The sequence below is a fragment of the Passer domesticus genome, chromosome 13 (assembly GCF_036417665.1).
Source record: "Passer domesticus isolate bPasDom1 chromosome 13, bPasDom1.hap1, whole genome shotgun sequence".
Classification (NCBI taxonomy): Eukaryota; Metazoa; Chordata; class Aves; order Passeriformes; family Passeridae; genus Passer; species Passer domesticus.
The window spans coordinates 6,045,550-6,069,516 of record NC_087486.1 but is presented as its reverse complement, the minus strand read 5'-3'; the positions used below and the strand labels follow the sequence as shown (position 1 = coordinate 6,069,516).

At 44.5% G+C, this 23,967-nt stretch overlaps 1 protein-coding gene and 2 long non-coding RNA genes across 14 annotated transcripts in view; 1 reads left to right on the top strand and 2 right to left on the bottom strand.

Annotated features, from left to right (window-relative positions):
* GLRA1 (glycine receptor alpha 1) overlaps positions 1–2,388 on the bottom strand; it is a 41,865-nt gene extending 39,477 nt beyond the window's left edge. For 2 of the 4 annotated variants that reach the window (XM_064387923.1, XM_064387924.1), the window contains exon 1: positions 1,514–2,386. In XM_064387923.1, coding sequence (XP_064243993.1) covers positions 1,514–1,569 — 56 coding nt within the window. In that variant the 5' untranslated portion in view covers positions 1,570–2,386. Of the gene's footprint in view, positions 1–1,513 lie in introns of all 4 variants that reach the window. The other 2 variants (XM_064387922.1, XM_064387925.1) reach the window with 2 other exon arrangements.
* LOC135280168 (uncharacterized) overlaps positions 1–18,835 on the top strand; it is a 40,852-nt gene extending 22,017 nt beyond the window's left edge. Inside the window, exons 3-6 of one of the 9 annotated variants that reach the window (XR_010347217.1) lie at positions 10,105–10,185; positions 12,105–12,185; positions 12,522–12,582; positions 15,099–18,835. This is a non-coding gene — a long non-coding RNA (uncharacterized LOC135280168). Of the gene's footprint in view, positions 1–10,104; positions 10,186–10,687; positions 10,854–12,104; positions 12,186–12,521; positions 12,583–12,898; positions 13,986–15,098 lie in introns of those variants that run through there. The other 8 variants (XR_010347211.1, XR_010347212.1, XR_010347213.1 and 5 more) reach the window with 8 other exon arrangements.
* Positions 14,653–18,748, bottom strand: LOC135280172 (uncharacterized). The gene is made up of 3 exons (XR_010347223.1): positions 18,593–18,748; positions 15,547–15,672; positions 14,653–14,764 (listed from the first exon to the last, which is right to left on the bottom strand). It is a non-coding gene; the product is annotated as an uncharacterized LOC135280172 (long non-coding RNA).
* Positions 18,836–23,967: the final 5,132 nt, after the last annotated feature.

Sequence of the window (23,967 nt, the reverse complement as noted above, 5' to 3'; positions counted from 1 at the left end):
AGTGCTCACACGAGTGGTGTGGTGGAACACAAGTGTGAGCAGGATCTGCAGGACGAGTGTGCATCAATTTCACTGTGAGTGTGCATCAATTGCACTGTTCTGGCACTTCAGAGGCTTCAGTACCAGGGACACAGCAAAAGCAAGCCTGGAAATACTAATTTTTTTCAGTTATGCAATTTTCCTTTTGCTTTCTGGCGTTTGTGGTGTTTAGTCTTGTTTGTTTTGCTTGTTTTTTTAACCCACTGCTTCCCCACTGTTGAACTAAGAGTTCATTGCACATCCTTTTGCTCCCACTGTGTCATGCAGGGCTGCAATACACTTTTGACTAAGATGAGAAAGGATGGCTCTGAAGTGTTGGTTGTTGGGCACTGCTTCTCAGAGACCGGTGATTTTAGTTATTTCTAGAACTCTTGTTTTACCTAACATAAATATTTACTGCTTTCAAATAATCTTTCTGTCTCTGAATTTCTGTGGAATTAGAGGGAAAAAATGGGGATATCCAATTTTTTATATGTAGAAAGACTTTTATGTTCAAAAGGAAAGAGGATGCTAGCTCAAAGTCTGGCCAGTATTGGCAGGTCTGCTGCTGTGATTCCTAAAATAGTAAGTATTATGCCAGTGATTTTATGCAAATAATGTCTGTGTTTTCACATTAAACTACAAGATGAGACTTTGGCAAAACAGAGAAGTAAGAGCCTTGCAACTGAATGGAAAGCTGAGACTGATGAGCAAGTTCAGGTCATGAAGCAGGGTTTTTTTTTGCCAATTGCTTATATCTGGTGTCTGTCTTGCTATAGCAGCCTGCATTTTTCACTGAAATATAGAAGCTTCTACCATCCAATTTTTTTGTCCGTTTAATAAAAGCACTGCAAGGATAGATGGACAAGAAGCAATTCTTTAAGACTAAAGCTGTTCCTTCTACCTTAGCTTTAATGAGAAACTGCACACATTTAAACCAGAGTCAAAATACAGCTGGGTTACAATAGGCATAATTGGAAAAAGCTCCCCCCCTCCCCTCTGGCTTTCATTTAGATTCTGCAAAGAAAGAATATTCAAAACAGCATGAAAGAAAAAAAAAATAAGTTGGGAAGGAAGGAGATTATTCTTTGCTTTCGGTGATTTTAAACACAGCCAGCTAAGGACAGAGGGTGAGCCCTCAGAGGGAGGCAGTGGAAGCATCCCACGGAACTCACCTGCAACCCGAGGATGGGGAGGGGGCGAGGTGGGAATATTTACCCGGGCAAATTCAAGTGCAGCATTGCCAGCCGCCACTAGCTGTCACTTTGCAAGCAGCCGGGCTCGGTGTTTTCAGCACTGCGGTTAGCGAGATTGCGGTGCTAATTTACCGGAGTAACTCCCCGAGCCGCCGAACGTCCCGAGCCCGGGGCTGGGCGACAGCGAGCCCGGGGCACCGAGGGGTGGCAAGGGGCAGCCGGGGGGCAGGAGCCGTGCCCAGGGGCTGTGCCCCGAGCTGGGCTGGGCACGGCGCTCCTCGCGTAAAGCCGAGCCTTACCTGAAGAAAACGATCGTCTCCCACACGTAGACTCCGAGCGCGTTGACGTTGCACATTTTTCCAGCTCTCGCTGTTGTTGTGTGGTCTTTTTTTTTTTTTTTCTTTTTTTTTGTACTCCGTGAGGGGTGGGCCGGCGGGGTTGGCCAATAAAGTACCCGGGCACTAGGGGAGAAAGAAGCGGTGGGGAGAGCGGACCAGCCCCGGCGCGGGCGGCTCAGCACCGCGGACAGCGGCGGCGGGCTCAGCACCGCGGACAGCGCCCGGGGCGCGCCCGCTCAGCACCGCGGACAGCGGCGCCGCTCCCGCCTGCGCTCGGCCCTGCTCCGCCGGGGCCCCCGCCGGGGCCGGGGCTGCCCGCTCGGAACCCTCCCTTCAGCGGGATGGCGCTCCGGACATCAGGCTGGCGACACGGGCGGCCGCAGAGGGTGTAGGTTTGCCATCAGGGTGCTGGCGGTGAGGTGGGAGGTTGTGGGGAGGGGGGCGCGGCGACCCTCAACAACCCGGGGTTTAATCTCCGCTGCTGGCCCGGGTGTCCTCCTAATTACATCCACAGGAATTTGTCAGCGTGGAGCCGTGCTGCAGTCCCGCGCGTGTCGCTTTCCTGCCCGCCGTTTGGCTGCTGTTGATTCCGGCTTCCTGGGCTGTTTTCCTCCCGAATAAGTTATTGCTGCTGTAGGGAAGGTGTCCCATTGCTCAGGGCTAGAGCGGAGGGGAGCGAAGGGGAAGTTTCTTGGGAAGCACTTCCATTGTGCTCGGAAAGAAAGTGGCTCAGTGTCCTCCTAATGCATCTCATCTCCCCTCTGCCCTCTCTCCCCTGCTAGGACTCGCCAGATCTTGGGAGTTTCTTGCTGCATTAATTTACTAAACTAAAAAAAAAAAAAAAAAGACAGAAAAGAAGGAAAAAAAAGGAGGGGGAGGTGGAGAGAGGGAAGGCAGAGGGGAGGGGGTAACTCAGCCTCTCCACCATCCCAAGGCCCTCCTCTTAGCTGTGCTCATTGGTCTCGGGGCTGAAAAAACTACTCTAGGACGTGGTTGGATAAACGCATGTTGTTCAGCAGAGGCCGTTAACCTTTAAAGCGCTGATACGTTTTGCTTTATTTCAATTTTTTTAACCCGAATTGCTGTTTTTTAAGAAGTCTCTGAAACCGTTTCCCTTGACAGGGCAAGTGAAACGTGCCTTAAATCTCCATCTCGTGGAAGATCTGCTTGGCTGGCAGCTGATATATGTTGCTGTTGACTTTTAAGGAACATCTCTGTGTTGTGTTTCTTTTGTTGTTTAGCTTTGATTTTTTTTTCCTTTTTCTCTTTGTTTTGTTTGATTGGTTGTTTTTGGTCTTTTGCATTTGGTTTTTCAAAGAGCTTTGGCAAACACCAGAGCCATCAAGGCCAGGGCAGGTAAGGAGCATTCAGTAGTTCAGCAAGGAGCATTCAGCTCCAGCTGTGCTCGCAGGGTGCTGAGCTGGTGGTCGGGCGGGGAGGATTGGGCTCCTTGGTCACTTTGTCCGTGTCACTCTGCTCGGCTTCCCATCAACTTCTGAGTATCGAAAAACTCAGCTCTCCTAAATAATCCAGGATTAATTTCCTTTTTCTCCTCTATTGTCCCGCTGTATTGGAATTCTTCTTTAAGTTCTGGTTTGTTTACTTATCCTGTGCTTTGCAAAACTCCCCACGGCAAAGGTTTGCTTTTAACCCCTGTTTAGCTGTCTTTAATCTGTTCAAGGACTTTTCCTATCCCACGCTGAAGGGTGGAGGATGACTGCTTTCTCTACCACTGTTGTAGTCCCTCCAGGCTGGGAAATAACTACGTTTTTCTTCTCTTTTTGAGTTGCATCTCAAAAGATCTTACTGCCATACTAGAATTCACCTGATGTTTTTGATCTGCTGATTTTTTTTCTTTTTGCTTTTTTTTTTTCTTTTTTTTCTTTGTTTTGATTTTGTTTTGTTTTAAAGCAGTGTGTTTATGTAGTGAAGCAGACAGAAATATCCTTTGGGTCACCATTCAAAAGAAAAGAAAGACCTGCTTGGCTTCTAGCCACTGGTACAGTGGGAATTTAATCGGATTTACTCCAGCTCCTGGGTCTCGGTGTCTGGATAGATTAATCACAGGCTCTGATTTCACCTCATGGAGATTCCTGGGGACGTGATTCCATGCAGCATTCCCTGCCTGCCTCTTGCTGGCTCCTCTCTGTCCCTTCTCTCCAGACGTTTATCTCCCGTGGATGAGCCTCTGTCGCTGCGCTTTTCCAGCCCCCTGTGTGCTGGCAGACCAGAGGAGGAGCTCCAGACCGAGAGTGTTAACAGGACCCACGCAGCAGGAAAGAAATGGTCTTTCCTGTTTGTTTTTTTTTTTTTACTGGGAAGCGGTACAAAGAGCAGGAAGCAGAATCATCTCTTGGCATCTGTGGGTTAATTGTAGAGGCTGTCAGACTTCTTGTTCCCTTAGAAATGGAAATGGCTCTGTAGGAGATGGGAATGTCTCATGTGGCATTTCCCTTGCTTGCAAGTTTCATCTTTATACCAAAGGAATCTGGGCTTGTCTCCTCGTGTCCCCACTTGCTGTCCTTGCACTCTCTTGGGCCAGGGGAGCAGGGGACCTGTGCTTAAGATCAAAAAAACAGATAAATCTGTATTTATATAGGATAATGAGTCTTTTTGGCTGTTACTGCTGAAGGGTCTCAAAACTGCTTTTCCCAGGGAAAGAATTTATCTGTTTTGCTGTCACCTCTCCTGGTGGTGATGGTGACCAGGGGGCCCAAGGACTGACTCTTCAGCTGATACTCAAATATTTCTTCCTACTAAAGAGAAACTGGAGCATTATTTCTTTTGCACTGAGATGATTTAGACCAGGGAGTAAAAAATAAATGTGGATTTAGGGATATAAGTTTTGCATGTCTTATCAGGATGACACCAAAAGTACTCACACATTCTGCTTTACCTTTTTATCTGTGCTGTACTATCTCACTCTTAATTGCTTGTCTTGGTACAGTGCCCTGTGCTGTGCTGTGTGAACATGTCAGGCCTTGGCCAGGATGATTTCAGGTCCTTAGAATCCTCCATCCTCTGATTTAACCCTGGTGGTTGCAGAAACAGCCTGACTGACACCCAGCTGTAATTTCTGTATTCTGTAGTTCCTGATGTTCTTTCATCTGTAGATATCTGTGATGAACTTTCCCACATTTGTTCTGTACCATGCCAGATATTTAGATTTTCTTCTGTTCTCTAAGAAATTAAGGGCAGATAAACTGGAAATAGGCCTGGAGATTGAATAATGCCTGCAATCAATTTTATCACTGTTACTTTAAGTCACCCTTGTCAACAGGTGAGGTGCTTCTCTCCCTGGGTCTGTCCTGGTTCCCTCTTAGACCAGGTTTTAGCTTTCTGCTTGGTTTTGCTGCAGTGGTTTGTGATTTATTTTTGTAGGGAAAAGGTTCACTTGCCTGGTCTGCTGCTTTTCAAGCAGAGTCCAAATGGTTTGAAAGGCATTCGTCTTTCTCTGGTGGCACTTGCACAAATTACAGAGTTGAAGATAACTTATCATTTTGTCAAATGAGGCTCTTAAAATGAGAATTACCTGCTGCATGTTCATCTTGTTCTTGTTTTTACTTTCAAAGTAGATGAGTCTTGTAAAACTCGCTTGTAGGTGAAATTGTCTGGGAAGATTCTTTGTCATCTTCTCTCTGGGTTGTGAGTGATGGATTCTTTTCAGTATAAGACACCACAAAGATAATGGTTTTAATTTGTTTTTCAGCACTGAACTAAAACTTGGGACATCTGCAGGAAGGGTGTGCATGAGGACTGATAAAAGCCAGGGAATATCAGTTTTTCCTTTATGTGGCTCCTCCCTGATCCTTTCCTTTTGAACAATGCATGTGGAATTCTCTGTGAAGAAAACTATTTTTCCTGGTAGGCTGTGGCTTCATTTTGGTTTTGGTAGTTGATAGAATTGCTTAAAGACAAGGAGAACACAGAAGGCCTTGGAAATCACTCTGTAATGATGATAATTAACCTAAAGATTCATTTGCAACTGCAAGTTGATTTCATTCCTGATCTGTTTTCCATCTCTGGATTTTATAGCAGGTAGAGTCATTTTAGTCTCTTCTTGCTTTTTAGAATTCAAAATCTGTTAATAAATTCATCCTGGTGATAAACTCCTTCAAGTTGACCATGCACTACCTTCCTTCCCCAGATAAATGACAGGATTTTTGGTGAAGAGATGGCCAGCACAGCAGTAAAGTACACTCAGCATTATCTTGGGAATACTAAATCCATTATTGTCACTTTGTTCTTTGGAGAATGGCTAATGAGGAAACAGTGCCCCAAGAACTTGGATTCTGCTTCCCAAGGCAGAGATTCAAATTGCTACAGCAGCACTACTTGCCTTTTTGACACGGAAAAAATGAAAAACAAATTTTAAATTAGAGTTAAGTTCACAGAATTTTACAAGGTTCTATAAAGTAATTTCCTATTCAGCTAATTTCCATGTCGAGTAAGCTATTTCTATGCAAGATGGTTCAAGTAAATACAATTTTCTTAGAAACTTGAGAACCTGGGATTCTTTTTTTTTTTTGAAGAAAGTAATTGCTGGTAAAATAACACCATAAAGTGTTTCTGCAATAATTTATAAAGTGAGGAAAAAGATTCTTTACTTCAAAGATGTACAGATGAAAGAATTAACTAGAACTAATGTAAAGGTCCATCTTCCACTACTTCTGGAAGTACCCATCGTCTAAAAGTATTTTTAGAATTGAACGCTGATGAAAAGTTTGATAAATTCTCTTTTAATATGCATTGGCTTTCTGGAAAACAACCACTGGTGTTTTGTATGGGAAATTCAGCAACCCAAGACTGGAAGGCTACAGGGGATGGAGGTGAGGGATTTGTGGTGTAGGTGATTGATATTTTTGACTGAAATTCAGAACAAATATCACTGTTTGATAGCCTATTACCCCACATGTTTTTAAAATTACAGGTCTGGCTCTGTTTGAGGTTCAGTCCTATAACTTCCTCTACAGACACAGCTGTTCCATGGATTGTCCTTGACCTTCCCACTCCTGGGCACTTTATTTCTTGACAAGTAGAGTAGGAACTGATTTCTCATCATGGGAAACATGGGCCCCACGAGCCTGGTGACATCCAACCTGTGATCACAGACTCTGGAAGGGCAGGGGAGCCCTGGGCTGGGATGACTTCATTACACACTAAAATTTTGCAGAAGGCCAAGCAAGAATCTCGCTTTGTGCGACATGATTTGAATGTGTGTTTGTCCTCCCATGTCCAGGTTAAGGCAGTAATCCCTGAGGAAGATGAAATAAAAAAGAATGGATGGTTGTTTCCCCCTAGGAGTGCTGAGTTACTAATAAATTTCTATGTCTCATATGTCACACTCACACTTGAGCTCTGAGTAGTCTTGCTGAGCATCACAGGCTTGTCATGGTTACAATTTATGTAGTGTCTTGCAGTAAGAAAGCAGCAAGGACCTCACAGCCCTACAAAAATCACACTGCTAGAATTACAGTGTAATCCTAAAAGAAAATTACACTCCCACTAGAAGCTTGCAGGATTTAGGTTAATTTTTTCTGACCTGTACAGAACAATTACCAGGCAATTCCCAAAAAATCCAGGAGTATTATTTATGTCAAAAATGTTGAGCAATAAAACATTTTTGGTTACATTACTGTGTGAATGAAAAAGAAGTCAAAGCTACTATTACAGCCAGTCTTGTCAGAAATTCTTGGGTATTGAGCATCCTGTAGTTGTTGGAAAGGCTCTCTTATCTTTTAGTATTGTGAAGCCCATTGCTCCTGCCTTAGCTGCCCTCAAGTGCTGTGGGAAATTGAACTTTTCTACTCTTGATCTTGCTTTTAAATGAAAGAAACCCTCTATTTATTTTGTTGTGAGCAGGCACCAGGTTTTGCAGAGGTATATAGAAGGATTCAGGGCAGACCTAGGGTTATTCACGTTACCCTCTTCATTCCTGTTATCCTGGAATAAAAACAATCAAAACAATAATCACTCAATTAAAAAAACCCCACAACTCTCAAAAAAAACCCCAAAAAAAACCAACAAAGCAAAAAGATATAGAAGGATAAAGAGGGAAATAAATGGAAACAAATACATTGAACACTTTCATTGCTTCACTTGTCTTATGAACTCAATAGAGTGTGTGTGGGAAACACCAAAAGTGGAACCCTTTAGAGGAAAAGTTTGACTGCAAATGACAGACTTAGAAAGGAAATTGAAAAACAACCAGTGAGGCTGAAGTGGCCCCTCAGTGTCCAAATGCTTAAATACAGAAGCAACCTCTTACATGCCCCAGTTCACTCACAGGACCAAGCAGCAAAATTTATCTTCTGGAGTGAAAAAATAATCTGCATTTTTTAATTATTTTTTAAGCTTTTGGCAATAGAAATATTTGCATGCCATACATCTAAAGGATAAAAAGAATCCTTGTAGGATCCCTTCTCTTTTAAACATTGCAAAGGGTTTGATCCTCCATCCCTTTTAATGAAGTCTTTTGGCTTTGAGGGAGAAGTATGGAGCTGCTCTTGTTCAGGAGCTCAGTTGCTGAAAGTTTTGATGGCAGGCTGGGATTCACATTGCATTAGCAAAAGAAAGGGCTTTTCACCCATCTGAGATGCCTCCAGCCTTGGCAGCACTGCTGAGGTGTCACTATCAGCAGGGACTTCCCTCTGGTGGAATGTGATTCTTCCTTCGGTGCCACAGTCCTCTTGACCTGTCCCACTTAGTTATTTTACCCATGTGGGAGTGGCAGCTCTGGCTGTTCCATTGCCATCCCTAGTGGGCTAAGCAGGGATTTTGAGAGGTCATTAGGCAAAGGATTTATTACCCCACTTTATTTTATTTTATTGTTTAAAACAGTGGCCCTGTGGACTTGCAGAAATTTCCCTGAACATCACTGACTTGGGTGACTTGTTTGGTCTTCACAAAAACCTCTTGTTTCTGCCCCTGTGTTCCAGGCAGAGAGAGCTGATGCAGGGCTGGGTTGATAAGGATGTTTCATCACTGGCAACTGTTTTTGGAATTCCCAGAGGGAGGTGAAAGGTGCCATTTGAGAATCGCAGCTGGGCTGTGTGAGTTGAGATGCTTACCTCACCTAAAATCCTTGCCTCAGGTGTGCTATCTCACGCCTCAGGTGAAAGAAAACAGAGAATTGAACGCATTTGCTGAGTTGCTTGTTATTGCCTTGGGCTACATATTTCTTTGCAGCTTGCTGAGCTAAACCCTGTGACAGGTACAAGGCCTTTTTCATGCCCTCCCTCAGCTCTGTGTTCGCCCAGGTCTTGGACAAAATTCCCCTCCTGCCACCCACAGCGGGGCTGCAAAGTTTGTTCAGTGAACTCTGATTCCAGCATTGGGTCTGATACAACTGATTGTTCACCAGCTGGAGAAGGGGATTAGCATGGGCCACTCCTTGGGTTCAGCAAAAGGAGTTTGGCAGTCTCAACAATGACTTATCCTCTGCTAACCATGATTGGAGGGAATGTTCCTCTGTGGTCAAGCTCTGCTTGATCATAGCATGTGATAAAGCTCCTCCTCTAAATGACTGCCACTTTAATGAATGGAATTCCTTGATTTTCCTGAGACACTAATGATTAACGTCCTCTTGCACAGTGAATATTCCGACAGGTGCATGTTGGAGAATCTTAGATCACAATTCTTTTTGCTCTAACTGCAAGATTGCTTCTTCTGCCAGAATCAAAATTCTCTTCCCTCTTCAAAATATTAAAATCATGACGGGTTCTACTGACTATCCAGGCAGACAGCTTCTGTGTCTACAGTTCAGTCACAAAATCAAAGTGCTACTGCTTGCAGTTTTGCAGCATTGCTCTGTTGCTGCCTTTACCTTCTCTGTGCTGGAAAGCCCAGCATTGCAAAGCTTTTGCAAATCCCTGCAATCATCAGTGGCCTGCATTTACTGAAAGGAATGAGTGCAAAAAATTCAGGGTGTAAACAGAATAGATTTTTTTTTTGTAAAAATACACTAACTCTGATTTTTTTTCCCCCAAGCATCAATACAATTATTTGTAGTAAAAAATTGGAGTGTTGCCATGAATTTTTCCTTTGGACAAATCAGAGAAAAGAAAATCCAGCCTGTTCATAATGTTGCACCACATTGGCCTTTTTGTCTTCTATAGCTTTCCCTCCCCATGAAAACAGTTCTTTGCCAAGGCAATTGAACTGAACAGAAGTGATTTATGTAGTCTGTGCAAAGAGAAAAGGCTTTGTTAGATTTCAGGGAAGACATGGAAACACGGGGGGTGAGAAACAGCTTGGCTGAGAGATGGGAATCACAATGCTCTCATTAAATCTCCAGTCTATGGCCAGGCTGGCCTCACTTTGCATTTGCTGCCTGATTACCGAGTCCATGGAGCTGCTGTCTGGAAACAAAAAGCAGTAAATCAAAGCAATGGGCCGCTTTCTGAGGGCACTGGAGGCTGCCATGTTCTCCTTTGGCTGGTTGTCTGAATGCAGCAGACACCAAAACCTGTCCCTGCACATTTCTGCTTGCATGTGGAAGTGCAAATATACCTCAGCTTTTTAACTCTTCATGTCATGTCATTGTGGTCTAGGAGAGACTTCTCCTCATGGAAGCAAATCTTCCAATCTCCTTCCAGATGATTTACCCATGGGAAAAGCAGTCCCTTCAACTGGTAAGGAATTTCGTTTGACATTATGGGCTGTGATTGGGAGAGCAAAAGAAGGAATAGCCTTGGTTTGAAGCAGTTTAATTTTATATTAGGCAGAACTTTGGTGGCAATCACCTGACTCCTGTGTGGACAAAACCACTGGAGATATTTCTGATATTGCACTCTTGGTACTCATAGTATTTTAATTGGGAAAACTCTATCAAAGATCCAGAGCTTGGTTACTGAAATAAATTTTGGAGAGCTTTATTGCATAGGCATGAGCTATTCTGGTGTATTTCTCTTGGTTTTTGAGAGGTGGCTGAATTGTCTATGAAGGAATCACCAAAATATTATAACATATATATATATATATATATATATATATATATTTATATATATATATATACACACACACACATTTATTTTTGTACCTCCAAACTATTCTCTGGAGACTCACAGGGAAAGTTCTTCCAAATCTGAGCTGTGCCACATGTCCTGCCTCAAGGATATTCATATTCATTCCCAGGAATATCAGAGAACTTCCAGAGTCTTTCTCCCACGTAAAAGTGATGACCATCTCTTCAGAAAAACTTTGTGTTTCCTGGACTATTTAACAGGAAAATACTCCTTTTCTAAAGTCTGTGAATTGAAGCTCTGTCCAACTTATTGATTTCTTCTGGGCAACTCTTTGGGTAAGGAAGTGACATTGAAATTTGAAGCACTTCAGGGTTTCCAGAGGTGAACTGCCAGGGTGATTACTTTATCCATACTCAAATAGTCTCCAGATTCTGGAGCTGGGCCACTTTTAATTTAGCTGATATTCCTCAAAAACCCAGGAAATACTGGAAAAGTCTCTTACAAGTCTCAGCATTCCAAAAAGCTCCAAAATCTTGGATATGAGAACTTGTACACTGTGTTGATTGTGTCTGGGGTAGTCTATGCTCTCCCAAGGATGTGCTCAAGCAGTTGTCCAACTTCAGGGGAGAAGAAAGTTCTGAGAACTTCTATGAACTTGTGGGAACTGAGGCTGAAGTTGGGCAGGTTTCTCAGGGAAGTGAAAGAGAGACATGTCCCAGCCCCCTGGATCTACCTCTTCACCCAGAACCACTGGGAACATGTATATAAATTATACATGAGATGCTTTTTTAACATCGGTAAACCACCATTTTTTCCTCAAAAAGTCTGCAATATTTTGTTGAAAGTCTGAGGAGGAATCCAGGATGAAATTGCCATAACAGAAGGTGGACAAAGTTCTAAATAAAACAGGGGTTACAGTGGACTTTGGGCAGTCTGACACTGCTCCTGGCACTGGGTGATGTGATGTGTTTATTGTCTAATAAATTCCAGTTAGCATTGCACCAGCTGTCCATAGAGGGTGTGCCTATACTCCTGCATAAAAGCTGGGACCTCTGGGACCTTGTCTGTTAAACAGTTTGTTGGCCCAATAAACTGGCTCACGTGGCAGTGCTGGATGCTAGAAATCAATACAGCTGCTCTTGCCTTGTCCTAGCACAGGAAGGGAAAGCTCCAGGGACTGATTAAGTTCTCTTTGCTGAAAAAGCTGCTGCATCCTGAAACATTTTGAATAAATGCCACGCGTCTACAGGTAGTTCTGCATTTAATTCAGGTTTTTATAAGAGGCTCTCTGTACACTAAATAAATGCAACTTGATTATAAATAGCTTACTCACTGTAAACACACATTTTATTTAATAGATTGTACATCTCATTATGCTACTGTTTCTTAATTAGCACGGTGAGCTGTCACAGTGAATTGTCATTGGCCAGGCTTTCTTGGTGCTGTTGTGACTAAATTCAGTTATCCATTTACCATCACAGCCCCAGAAACATTTACTTATGAAATGTTTTAATAAGCCAGATAACATTTGTGCTACTTTTCACTTGGCTTGACAAGCTCAAAGATGTTTTGCCTCCTGTCCAAAGCCCTCAGTGGCATCAGCTGGCCAGACTGTCCCATGGAGCTGGGGCTCTGAGGAGGAAGAATCTCTGGGAAAGGCATGAGAGGTGTGGGTGTGGAGTGTATTTGACAGATTACCAAATCTGTAGATGCCCAAAGATTTGGAACACCTCTTTCTCTCTTGGACTTGTGTTCATGAGGAGTCAGAGCAAGGGTTTGGAGGATTTTGGCTGTGGTGGTGGCTGGGTTTGTGTGGGGGGCTGTGTGTGTGGTACTTCTCCCAACCCTGGTGATGGTGAGTGCAAGTGACACATGTCTGATGAGTCAGGTCTGTCCCTATGTGCCCCTCAAGGACTCAGCACTAAAATGTCACTGAGGACCCATTGGGGAAGGGAACTAGAGCTGCCTCAGGGCCAACATGTGTGTTTCCTTCCTGTTCCAAGCACCAAACTGGAAGGGTCATGCAGCTGGGAATGTGCCAACGCTTCACACTTGCATGTCCATGTAAGTCTACATGTCCATGTCTATTTTATACGCCTGTGTTTACCACTGAGCAACAAAAAAAAACCCAAAACCTTTTCCCAAAGAAATTAGGAGAGAGTTGGTTTATGCTGCCCTGTAAATGATTTAGGTGAAACTTCATGCACATGACTTGTGTGGTTACCAATTACCATTCCCAGAGGAGGAGCAGAAGGAGGGAGAAAAGGGGAACTTGGTATGATGGGAGTTAATAATCAGTTTAATTCACAATCTCCAGCTCTTCAAAGGAGTTGCTAATAAGTGTTTGTCTTCTCTTTCCCTCCCACTTCTTTCCCCTTAGGAGCCTAGTGAGAGACATAGACAGCACTGATCAGAGAAGCAAATTGTAAAGGCGGGAAGAAATCCCCAGTGGAAACTCTTTAATCTGCCTCTGGAAAGGCCAATTTGTGTTAATAGGACAAAACTGTAACGTTTAATATTAATTATAAGGACTGGGGGAGGAGCACATGAAGGATGGAGGCAGAGAATAGACTGGAGGGAAGGAGAGATCCCATTGCAAGAGCTTTTTGCTTTACTAGGAAACAGAGAGCCAGATGAACTCTGTTTTTTCTATCAGTGAAGGAAGGTTTATCTGCAGCAAGTACCAGTTGGATTCTGCTCCCAGCAAAGAAACTTCAGGAGCTGCAGACAGACCCTGCTCCCCTGTGAGCCCCACTGGACACTGCTGAGCTCAGGCAGGGTGTGTGAAAGATGAGGAAAAATGCATGCAGTGGATTTCAGTGCACAGAAATCCCTGCTCACCTGGCTCTGGAATACCTCAACACCTAAACCTGGCCAAAAGAGGCACCTTCCCCTCCCTGAGGAGTCCACCTCCAAAATTTGTAACTGGGTGTTGTGGGCAGAGAGCAAAGGGGGAGGAATGTCCTGAGCTAGCAGTGACTTGTCTTGAATTAATGTCCTGAATTAATGCAGCCCTATCAGTGTCAGCTCCTGCTTCTGCTGCTCATCTGAGCGCTGCATTTGGCACCCATTTCTTCCCTCCAAAGTGTGATAAAAAGATGATAGGAGATTTAATTTCCAGAAAGGGACACCCAGGCAGGCAGCAGGATGCCAGCTGTTGGTTAGATTAATGTGGGAAGTTTTCTTATCAGATGTTTGGAGTCTCTGTTACAGATAAGCAATGTCTCTTAAAAAAATACATATAAATGCCCCTTTGCTGATGAAGCATCTTGGTGATGTTCTATTACAAGCAGGATGAACACAAGCTGGATTTCATCTGACCTTTAAATTACCTCCATTTTATCAGTTCCATTTCATCAGCAGCTCCTTTGAGAATGAGCCCCTACTTGGAATTAATAGATTCCTTCAATGCAGAAAGCTGACACGGGCCTGTGAACAGCCCAGCCAGAGAGTGCTGTTCCAGAAGAGATCACATCTGGGGAGAGGAGCACACTGACACATGGAAGGGTGCTTGGCAGGGCTGGCTCTGCCTTGATAAGGCTGTGTTCCTTATAGGAGAAAGTTCATCACAAACGGTGGCAGTGGCATAAAATCCTAATTCCATCTTCTCTCCTCTGCCAGATCTGTGGGGGCAGGAGACAGGTTATCTCCTTAGCATCCAAGAATAAAAGAAAAGAACTTCTGTAGTTCTGGAGATAGAAATCAAATTATATAATAATAATAATAATAATAATAAAAATAAATTATAATTTGATTATAATCAAATTAACCAAGGGGTTGGATCTGGGGATTGTTAGGGAATGATACTGGATTTTATTATTTTCTTTTGGGGTTTTTTTTGTCGTGCCTAGCGTTGACTGACTTTTGTTACACCTTCCCAAGGTTGACTTTAGCAGCAAAAGTCACCAGCCAGGGGCAGATCTTGTGGTGAAGTGGTTTCCTGCAGAGTGCTCTGGGCCTCCATCCCTCTCACATCTTGGTCTGCCCCTTGCTGGCAGCACTTATGGGACACAAAGAGACCTCAGAAAACACCCAGGCTTTGCCAGTCCCCTCGCAGAGCTGCTCATACCCAAGCCACCGCAGTAAAAGGAGTTCAGATCTCACAGACAGATGTGCCCAGGGGTGCAGTGATGCAGAGAAGCTCAGGAGGCTCAGACCTGCTTTGCTGGCCCAGGGGAGCTGGGGTGGTTCTGTGTTTGTGACGGTGCTGAACTTCAGCAGCTTGGTGAGGGACAGCTCCCAGGACCTGCATGACACAAAAAGGATGTGAGAGGCAGGCAAGGGTTTCCAGCAGAAGGTTGCTGCATATTTAGCTGAATTCTTCTCCTGAGTGACCTTTTGGGGTGTGATTAATCCCCGGGCTGTGCGTGCACAGGTGGGTTTTGTTGTCTAGACTGTGCTTTGTCATATCAGTTCCTGGCAGTCTCATCTACATACTAGTTAAATGCTTTTGGGTTTTTTTCCACAGTTTTCATTTTTTTCATAGTGCTATTAGAAAACTCCAGAGTGAATCATGGTCATAATATCATGTATTGTCTTCCACAGCCATTTTTAGGTTGATCCATATATTTGTATTGCAGGATGGCACCTCTCTGATTGAACCTCCCTCCTTGCATCACCTTTGGGGCTGCTTCAAACAAAGATACTCCTGCCTTTGGTGAGGAAGATGGAGTTTTATAATGGAGAAATAGCCTGTTGATAGTAGTTAATCTCCTTGTTTAAAGAAAAAAAGAGCCATTTCATCTTCTAATTTAATGATAAATTGCAGTGATTCATCAGGGAAGGAGGGTTTATTAATAGAGAGGATAATAAATGGGCTGCAGAGAAATATGAGAAAATAGTTTTGTCAAATAAGAGACTTAAGGAGAAAAAATGCAGAGCTTGAAGTCAGAACTGGAATCTTCAGAATCATTGGTACCTCTCTGTACCCCTCACATCAAATCAAGGACCTTCTCTCCTTGTGTCAGACTTGCTGCTTTAGGTTAAATTCAGACTGTAAATGATCCAAGAACAGAAACACCTACAGACCTATGACATCTCTCCAGATCCAGAACAGGCATGAAAATACTCCAGGATTGTGCTCAGTTGAGGGGAACTGGAACTGTCTATGAATTTGGGTTGAACTTAAGGAATTGTTTCTGACAAGGCTTCCAACTGCAAGATGAAAAATACAAAATACTTTTTTTTAATAGAAAATTTTGGAATTTCAGGGTCTGGTATTCACTTTGCAGAGATGGTGTAGGCAAAGCCACCCATGCAGTTATCTCCCTTCAGTACCATGAAATGGGATTCTTAGGTTTGGGTTAATAGTTACTGAACTTTGACGTCTGTGCCTGCAAATGCTGTTTAAATTTGCTGGGGACAAAAACTGGGAATGAGATTTTTCAAAAGCCACTGACAAAGTCCTTGTTGTTAGGCAATGTTTGCTTAGGAGTGAAGATTTTTTCCTCCAGATAGAGGGGAAAGTAAAGCTGCATTTCCCTTTTCTAGCAGGGCTTTTATTGAACAAGGGACAGGCAGAAGCTGTTGATCTTTTGAGAACATCTACCCCTTCCTGTCCTTTGCTTCCCTCAGGGGAGACTGAGGTAGAATATATTTCCTGTAGGGCACCTCAGAGGTTCCATTTGGACACATAAATGAGAGGCTTTAAAGTGTTGTTTTGGTGAACCAAAAAACCCCTGACATTTTGATCAGAATTTTGTGGATTTTTCCCCATTTGGGCCAGCAGTTAAACTGATTCTCCAGCTCCCAGCTGCTTTCCAGGCCCCAGTGCTGGTTCTAACCAGGCTGGAACAGCCCAGCGTTGTGAAATGGGTGATCCTCCTGATGCTCGTTAACAAACAGTTATTAATTGTGCTTGCTTTGTGCCTCCTTTGAAAGAGGAAAAAGGTTGGGAGGTGCAATACTCAGCTTCTCTTTGCCTTGGAGAAGAGGAGAATATGGGTCAGGGAGAGGCATCACCTGCAGTGGCAGGGGAGGGCTACCCGTGTGAGTGATGCTATTTAAGGAAACAGAAGGGGGGGGAGAGGGAAAATCCCTCTATTAACAAACTCATTAGTGCTGGGACAAGGCAGACCAAATTGCTCTTCAGAAAAGCACTGTCTAGCTGGATTTATTATTCTCTGTAATTAGGGCCAAAACAGGATGGAGTGTGGTACAAGCAGGGGCTGAGAGAGGAAATGTGGCCTGTTCAAAGCCAATTATTTGTAATTACTCAAGTCAAGATGTGACATTTACACCAAGGAGAGAACAGGACCACAATGGTGTTCCCTCACATCAAGAGGCAGTGCTGTGCTTGCAGGCTGTCTGCAGACCAGAAACACTGTGAGGGAGAGGGTTTAAAGGGTTTCTGTGTGACAGATGAGAGGTGGGGTGCCTGGACACATTTGTGTGCTGATATTTAGGTTGCACCGGGGGAGGTGGGTATTTGTCTTGGCTTGTATGAACCCAGCAGCTCTGGGCACCTTTCACAGGCTGGCAGAGGTCAGAGCTGGGCATCCTCTGAGAAAAAGAGCCTTGTGTGGAAGTGACCCCAAGCCTCAGCCGCAGTTGCTGTTGGATCCCACAAGGCTTTCCAGGGAGCATTTCCTCTGGATTTTTGTTCTTGGTGCCCTGCAGTACCCGCCCTGGTGCTGAGCAGCAAAGAGAGGGGCAGAGCCTCTCATGGCAGGGAACAGGAGCTCCAGCTTCATCTGCCCCAGCAGAGCTGCCAGCAAAGCTGTCCTTTGCAGAAACTGCTGCAGAAGGCAGAAAACACGGATTCCCCAGGGAAATCTGCGCTTAGTGCCTGCCCGGGAGAGGCTCTGCAGGCACTAGTTGCAAAAGCTTTTGTCTCTGCGTCTTCAAACACAGCAGCCTGAGGGGTTTCTTTGAAAGAGGCTTTTTGGTGTGCTTCTTTCAAGTGGCAGGAGATGTGTGCCTGAGCTGCAGGTGGTCAGCTCCAGTCGGAGCAGTGTGTTTGCAGGGGCTGGCAATTCCAAACTCTCTGAGCAGAGAGGAAACATCAGAGAGATTTGAGGCTTCTCCGTGCCAGGATGTGGCACGGACTTTGGAAAGAGCACAAACTCAAAATGCTTTCATCAAAAATGTGTAAACGTCTCTGTGGAGATTCACAGCTGGTTTTAAAGGTTATTTTTTTTTAAAATATAAGTTATTGATCAGAATATAGTAATATTTAAGTCTTGATTTTAGCAGTGTATGCTTAAAATGCATTTAAAGCAAATATAATAACCTAATCTGCTGTTGTTCCCCACCTCCTTTGCCTCCCTCACTGTGCAATTGTACTCTTCATTTTGCAAATCCAACTCACACTGTCCTGTGCAGGTTTCTAACCATCCCATCCAGGTTTACTTCCAACAAGTTTAGATCTCCTGGGTCCCACGGCAGCCATGAGCAGGACAGTTTGAAAACCCTGCCAGCTCTCTCTCATCTGTCTGAAATTGTCTTGAAAACCCCTGCAGAGCTCTGGTGCTTTCAGTTCCTTGGCTGATCCTAGAAAGGTTGTTCTGAGCCAGAAAAGGTCCAGCTATGAAATGCTGTCTCCAACAGTACCAGAAGTGGGTGCTCGTGGGAGAGTTGGAAGAACAAGGCAAGGGTTTCCAGCAGTTTGCAGCTCAGCAGCTGCTTAAACCACACTTAATATCTTTGTCTTGATGGATGTTTTCTCCCCTGAACTTCTCCAACTGCTTTCTGAATCCTGGTAAGTATTTGGCATCCTGAACCTCCTGTGGCAAGCAGTTCCATGGCTTAGCAAAGTGCTGTGTGAAGCTTCTCTTCTGGTCTGTTTGAACCTGCCACTTGCTACTCCACTTGATGTCACTGTGAGAGTTGTGAGAGACAGTGAACAATTCCCCTTTTTACATTGCTAAAATGGTAAATGTCACGCTCCTGCTCAGCTCTCTCTCTTTTCTGCTCTGCTCAGTGCTTGGCTGCTCAGGTGTTTCACAGAATGGCTTGGGTTGGAAGGGACCTTAGGGATCAGCCAGTTCCAACCCCCTGCCACAGGCAGGAATGCCACCCACAAGATGAGATTGCCCTGCTGGAGTGTTTGGAGGGGAGAGGGATAACTCCTCACACTGATCTGCATAGTGGGAAAGGAATGTCTCAGTTCAGCAGGATGGAGAGCTCTCTCCTGACCCATTAAAGCTCAGCTTCCTGGGAAGTGCCAGACACTCATTCCATCACTGATGACTGGAAGAGACCAAAGTTCTTGTGCTGCTGTCTCTGGCACTGTGACCTCATTTGACACCATCACTAGAGCTTTGTGATCTTTTATGTACCACAGAAATATCCAAAAGATGACTCAATTAGCTCTGTGTATTCCATCTGTACAGCTCCTGTTGCTGTTAGAGCTGAATTCCTGCCACAGGACCTCACAGCAGCACCCTCACAGTCCCTCCATCACTCACATCCCTCAGAGGAGCCTCATGGGCTTGAAGAGAGTGCCACAGCTTCAAAGTGATTGACCAAAGCCCTGCTTTAACTGGACAATGTGTGTAACAGGGAAATAAACAGCTCACAAACCTCACTGCTCCTCCTAGTGAGGTTGCCTTCCTGGTCTCTCATCCACTACCCCATGGAAGTGAATTTGAGAGAAGCTGCTCTGTCAGTTGAACCTTCACAGTGAATTGAAACTTCTGTAGATATGGCCTCTCAGCAGGACTGGTTAGAAGAGAGTCTTTTACAGATATTTGCCTCATTGCAGTTTCCTCCTGATCTTATGCCTCTGAGGGCTTTCAGAGAGGAACAGGGGTTGGATATGGGAGAGAGGTTTGGTGCAATTCCCCATGGAACTGTTAAACACCAGTTTGAAGGCATGCTTGTTCCACCATGCCTGATAGCCCATTCACAGCCTCTGAGTGCAGACAGAGGATTTGTGATGCTGTCTGCTCTGTTTTGTCCTTCATCCTCCAAGTGTTTGATTTCACAAGTCTCACTGGGTGAGTCAAGAGAGCTCTTGTCTGGGTCTGTCATCCTGTTGCATATTTCCTCTTGCTATGGCTTGGCAGTGTATAACATCCCTCAAAACTCTGAACCTGGGGTGTAGGCTGTTGACCTGACAGCTTCTCATTGGCCTGTTCCCTTTTTGTCCACCACAAGAGTCCCCCCAAAGATTTGGTGCTGCCTCTGGCACTCTGCCACCCCTGGCTTCTCCTATTTGCTTTCTTTCTCTGTCCCAGTTAACACATGTTCAAACCTGACTTTGCCACACTTGCTTCTCTTTGCTCCTTCTTCCTTCTCCATCTGGAGAAAGAAGAGGTTATGTTTGAGCCTACAAGATTTGATGGAAGGTGAAGTTCACATGTAGCATGCAGAAAATCAACAACAGTCCCATATATTTTTGCCCTCTTTTCAGGCATTTGAGTGTGTGAATTCTGAGACAGCTCCTTCACCTTTCCCCGCCCTCCTGGGCGATGCAGTTTCTCTGGGTGGGTCCCCGCTGCAGCACAGTCAGCCTTAAATTAACTGGCTTGGATCTTTGGAGCTGTCAGGCACTCTGCAGCAGTTTGGCTGCTGTGTTCCCAGGGCTGCTCTGTGTGTTATGGTGCCTTTCCAAGAGCCCACAAGCCTTGTGGCAGGTGGGACTGTGTGACAAAGTCATGCAGGCCTTATCTGAGTTCTCATGGCTCTACAAGCACAGGTAATGGTAACAAAAGGCTTCTCAGGCAACACAAAGAGGTGTCCCATGTCCTCACAGAGTTCCCTTGCACATGCTTGAAACTCTCCTCACTGTCTTCAGTTTTGAATCCTCTGCTGTGTAGGACAGGACAGGCTGTACCTGCAGTGTGGCAGTGATGAAGTTTGTCATGCCCAAGGATTCTTCTGTGGAACTGTCTCTGAGCTATTTGGGTGGTGCTGGGGCAGAGGAAATGCCATCCTTTGCACATCCCTGGTACTGCCAAGTTGGAGAGATGGGCACCCTTCATTGTTGGACTCTGGTGTTAGTCCAGCACCTTGGGCTGGCAGTTCAGTCCTTCCTCAGCATGTCTCACAGCTCAGCAAATGTAAAAGCAAACCAAAGCTTTCTGTCTCTGCCTCTCAGCCACTTCACATTGGAAGGACTTGATGGGACCCTCTTTGTGTGTGGTGGACACATCTTTGTGTCTGGAGACTTCTGTGCTGCAGGGAGCTGCTGGGCTTGGCAGGGTGGATTGCTGCATCCTGGAGCTCACCTGGCACTCTGCAGAGCCACAGCTGCAGGGCTGGGTGCAGCACTAGCTCAGATGTCCCTCTGTGTGGTCCCAGGAGAATCCCACAGCTGCCTCCACCCTCTCCCTTTCCCTCCTCTTCAACCCTGATTTAACACAGAACTCCTTTTACTTTGAATCAGTTTACTCTCTGAAGTCATGTCTCTCTGCAGCACTGAGCTGTTTCCAGATATGCTCTGACAGTACAGTGAGGGGGAAGGGAGGCAAGTTTCTTCTTGATAATAGCTATCTTTAACTCTACAAATAGCCCAGCCTCTGGGGATGTACCTGAGCTGATGAAAGAATCGTTTATGTTGGTCCAGTTCCTGGGCAAATCTTGAAAACTGACAGGAGAATCATGCAGAAAATGTCTTTCTCTAGGAAAGCACAGCATGACTCGGTGCTTTCTTATATTTCCTTCAGGGAAAACGGGGTTAAGAGCTGATTTATACAGAAAGAAAGGAAGAGCAAGAAAAACACTCAGTGCAAAACAAGCAAGGCTAAAACTCTCATGTTATGAGATGGTTTCACAAACTAGAAGAGAAATTGGGTGCTGAACTTCAGGAGAAATTAATGTTATCAGACAACTTTCATTTTTGCTCTTGCACCTACTGGGCCAAGCATCCAGAGAGGATATGTCTCATAGCAAATGGGCTTGTCACCCTCTGGAAAACACAGGTTTTGTAGCTTGGGACAGGAATCCAGAAATGAGAGAGGGTGATCCAACACCAGGAGCCTTGCACAGGCAAGGCTGCCATGGGGTCACCATGCAAAGGAATCAGGGACAGAAGGGGGAAGACAGGAGATCTGCACTGCTGATGTGATTGTGCAGGGGAGGAGAAGGTGGTTGAGTTCTAAGCATTTTGATTTTCTGTAGAATTAGATATATCTTGTCTGCTTTGGCTGCTAGAGACAGGACCCTGAGCTAGAAACTTCTGCCAAACGCTGTGTCAGTTGTAATTTTCTAATCAAGTTCCTACTGCAGCCCATCAGAGACAGATAAACAGATTCTCTTCAGTCTCCATCCATGTGTGAGCCATCACTGTGTGCTTTGGGGCATCCACAGCTACAGAAGTACTTTATTTTTGGGTGTGGAGGGGATGGCACTTGTGTACCTAATAAAAATAGGGATAAAATGAGTGTGGAGGATGAAATCATGACAACCAAATGAATAAATTTGGTTCTTAACATTTGTAGAGGTGTTTGTTTTTGTTAGTATTTTGTTACACTTGTGTGATTTTTTTTTAACTTAAGCAAATGACAAGGATTATTAAAAACATGCCCTTAAATTTGACACAGTTTTCAAACTGTCACTTTTGACTTGGTCTAATGCTAACCATTATTCTTGGTGTTTGAGGGGTCATTTAAAGTCCATGGTATCATTAGTGAATCTGAACTGGAAGAAACCCAGACTAAATTATATCTGGACAATTGTAAAGGTGGTGAAAGAAATTACACATTTTTGATATCTTCATTCCAGCAATGCTTCTGAATCTATCTTTTTGTTTGTGCATTTGTGAGCTCTTTGGGGAGAAAAAAGACATTTCTGTACATTCAGTAGCACAACATATTTGGGTGAGTCTCTCACTCTGATTTTTGTGAAAGTTCCTTTCCTTTTTATTTTCCTTTTTTTTTTTTTCTTGAGAATTTAATTCCAAGTGTTACTTGCAACACACTTGCTAAAAGCTCCCTCCCCTTTCTGTTGCAGTGGAAACAGGCTCATTAATGGACTTATTCATAATCTCCAGCCAGACCTACTCAGGGAGATCTGTGGGTTCTGAGCTGACGTGTCTGTGGCTACCTCTGCCAAGTGGACATCTATTATTTTCTCACCTCAGCCCCAGGAATGGCTCCCCTGACAGAAGCACTTTGCTATACCACAATAGCCAGAGATTGCTGAATATTCATTATATCTGACTGCCCAAAGTGCTTCGCCAGCACATGATATTGGAGCCAGGATGTTTTATTGCCTTCTTGCCTTTTGCTTTCTTCAGAGAATGTGGTGTGGCTGCTGTGGCAGCTCAGTTAACTTCCTCATCTGAGCTCCTTCACTCCTGCTCTGCTTGGGGAAGGGGGAACAAAGGGGAAAACCGATTCAGCCTGAGTGCTTTAGTTCCATGAAAGTGAAATTTGAAGCCCTATTATTCTGCTGGAAGATTGATTAAAGAAGACAAGCCTTTGAACTTTGTTTCAAACAAGAGGCAGTTGTAATAACTGTAATTTTCTGCTTTATATTTCCCCGTGTGAGGGAGGGAGGAACTCCATTTACCTCTCTGTCATGGTGAAAATGAGGGATGTAGATACCCTGCATTCAAACAGGGCAGCCACAGATGCTCTTTGTACCTCTCAAAATCCCATATGGCCATTTTGTGCTGCTTACTGAGACTTAAATCTGGCTCAGATTCCTTTGTGGGCTTCCAGCCCGAGTAAGGGTGAGCAGCAGAAAGGACCTGGCCACCGTGTGGCAGGAATGTGGGCTGTGATCTCCGTTTTCCAGCTGGAGTGAACCTCACTTCCCTGGGATTTCCCAGCCTGTCTTGTTTGCTGCTGCGGTGCAAACACCCAAAAGGTCACAGAGAGACAGTCTGCAGGTCCAGCCACTCTGGGATTGTCTTTGACCAGCAGCAAACAATGAAAATAAAGTGTATGGAAGGGAATATAGACATAGCTAGCTTTCATCTCTTCTGTAGGAGCAAATGCCAAATCCTTGTGGTCAAAGAACTGTGTACTCTTCAGGCTTATGCAAATTTATAAAAATTCCACTTTTGACAAAAATCCTATTTTATTCACTGTCATTGTAAGAAAAGGGCAAAAAAATTAAATGCACCTTTGATCATTATGTAATTACTTGAGGATTTATCTTCATGGTCGTAGGAGATAACTTTAAAAAGCAGTTTGTTGTTAATTCCCTCCTCCCAATGTTTTGAGTGACTGAAGTTTAATCCTTTCCTCTGTCTGACTGGGTTCAAACCTGCTTTAATTGTTTCACAGAACATTTCCCTGGCAATGAAGTTGTAGGCAGAGGTTTGTGCATGTTCATGAAGGCAGAACTCCTGGTTCAGTCGTTGTACTTTATGTGTAATTCGATGTTCAGCAGGGGAAAGAGCATCTCCTCACTCCAATGTTGAGCATCTGAGCAGCAAAAATACCACATCTGGTGGGAAAGAGCCCTGCGGAATTGTGGCTCATTTGGTGGCTTGACAGGTCTCTAGAAATGTAGATTCAAATACCTTTAGGTAGAAGGGGGAACTGAATCCCAGTG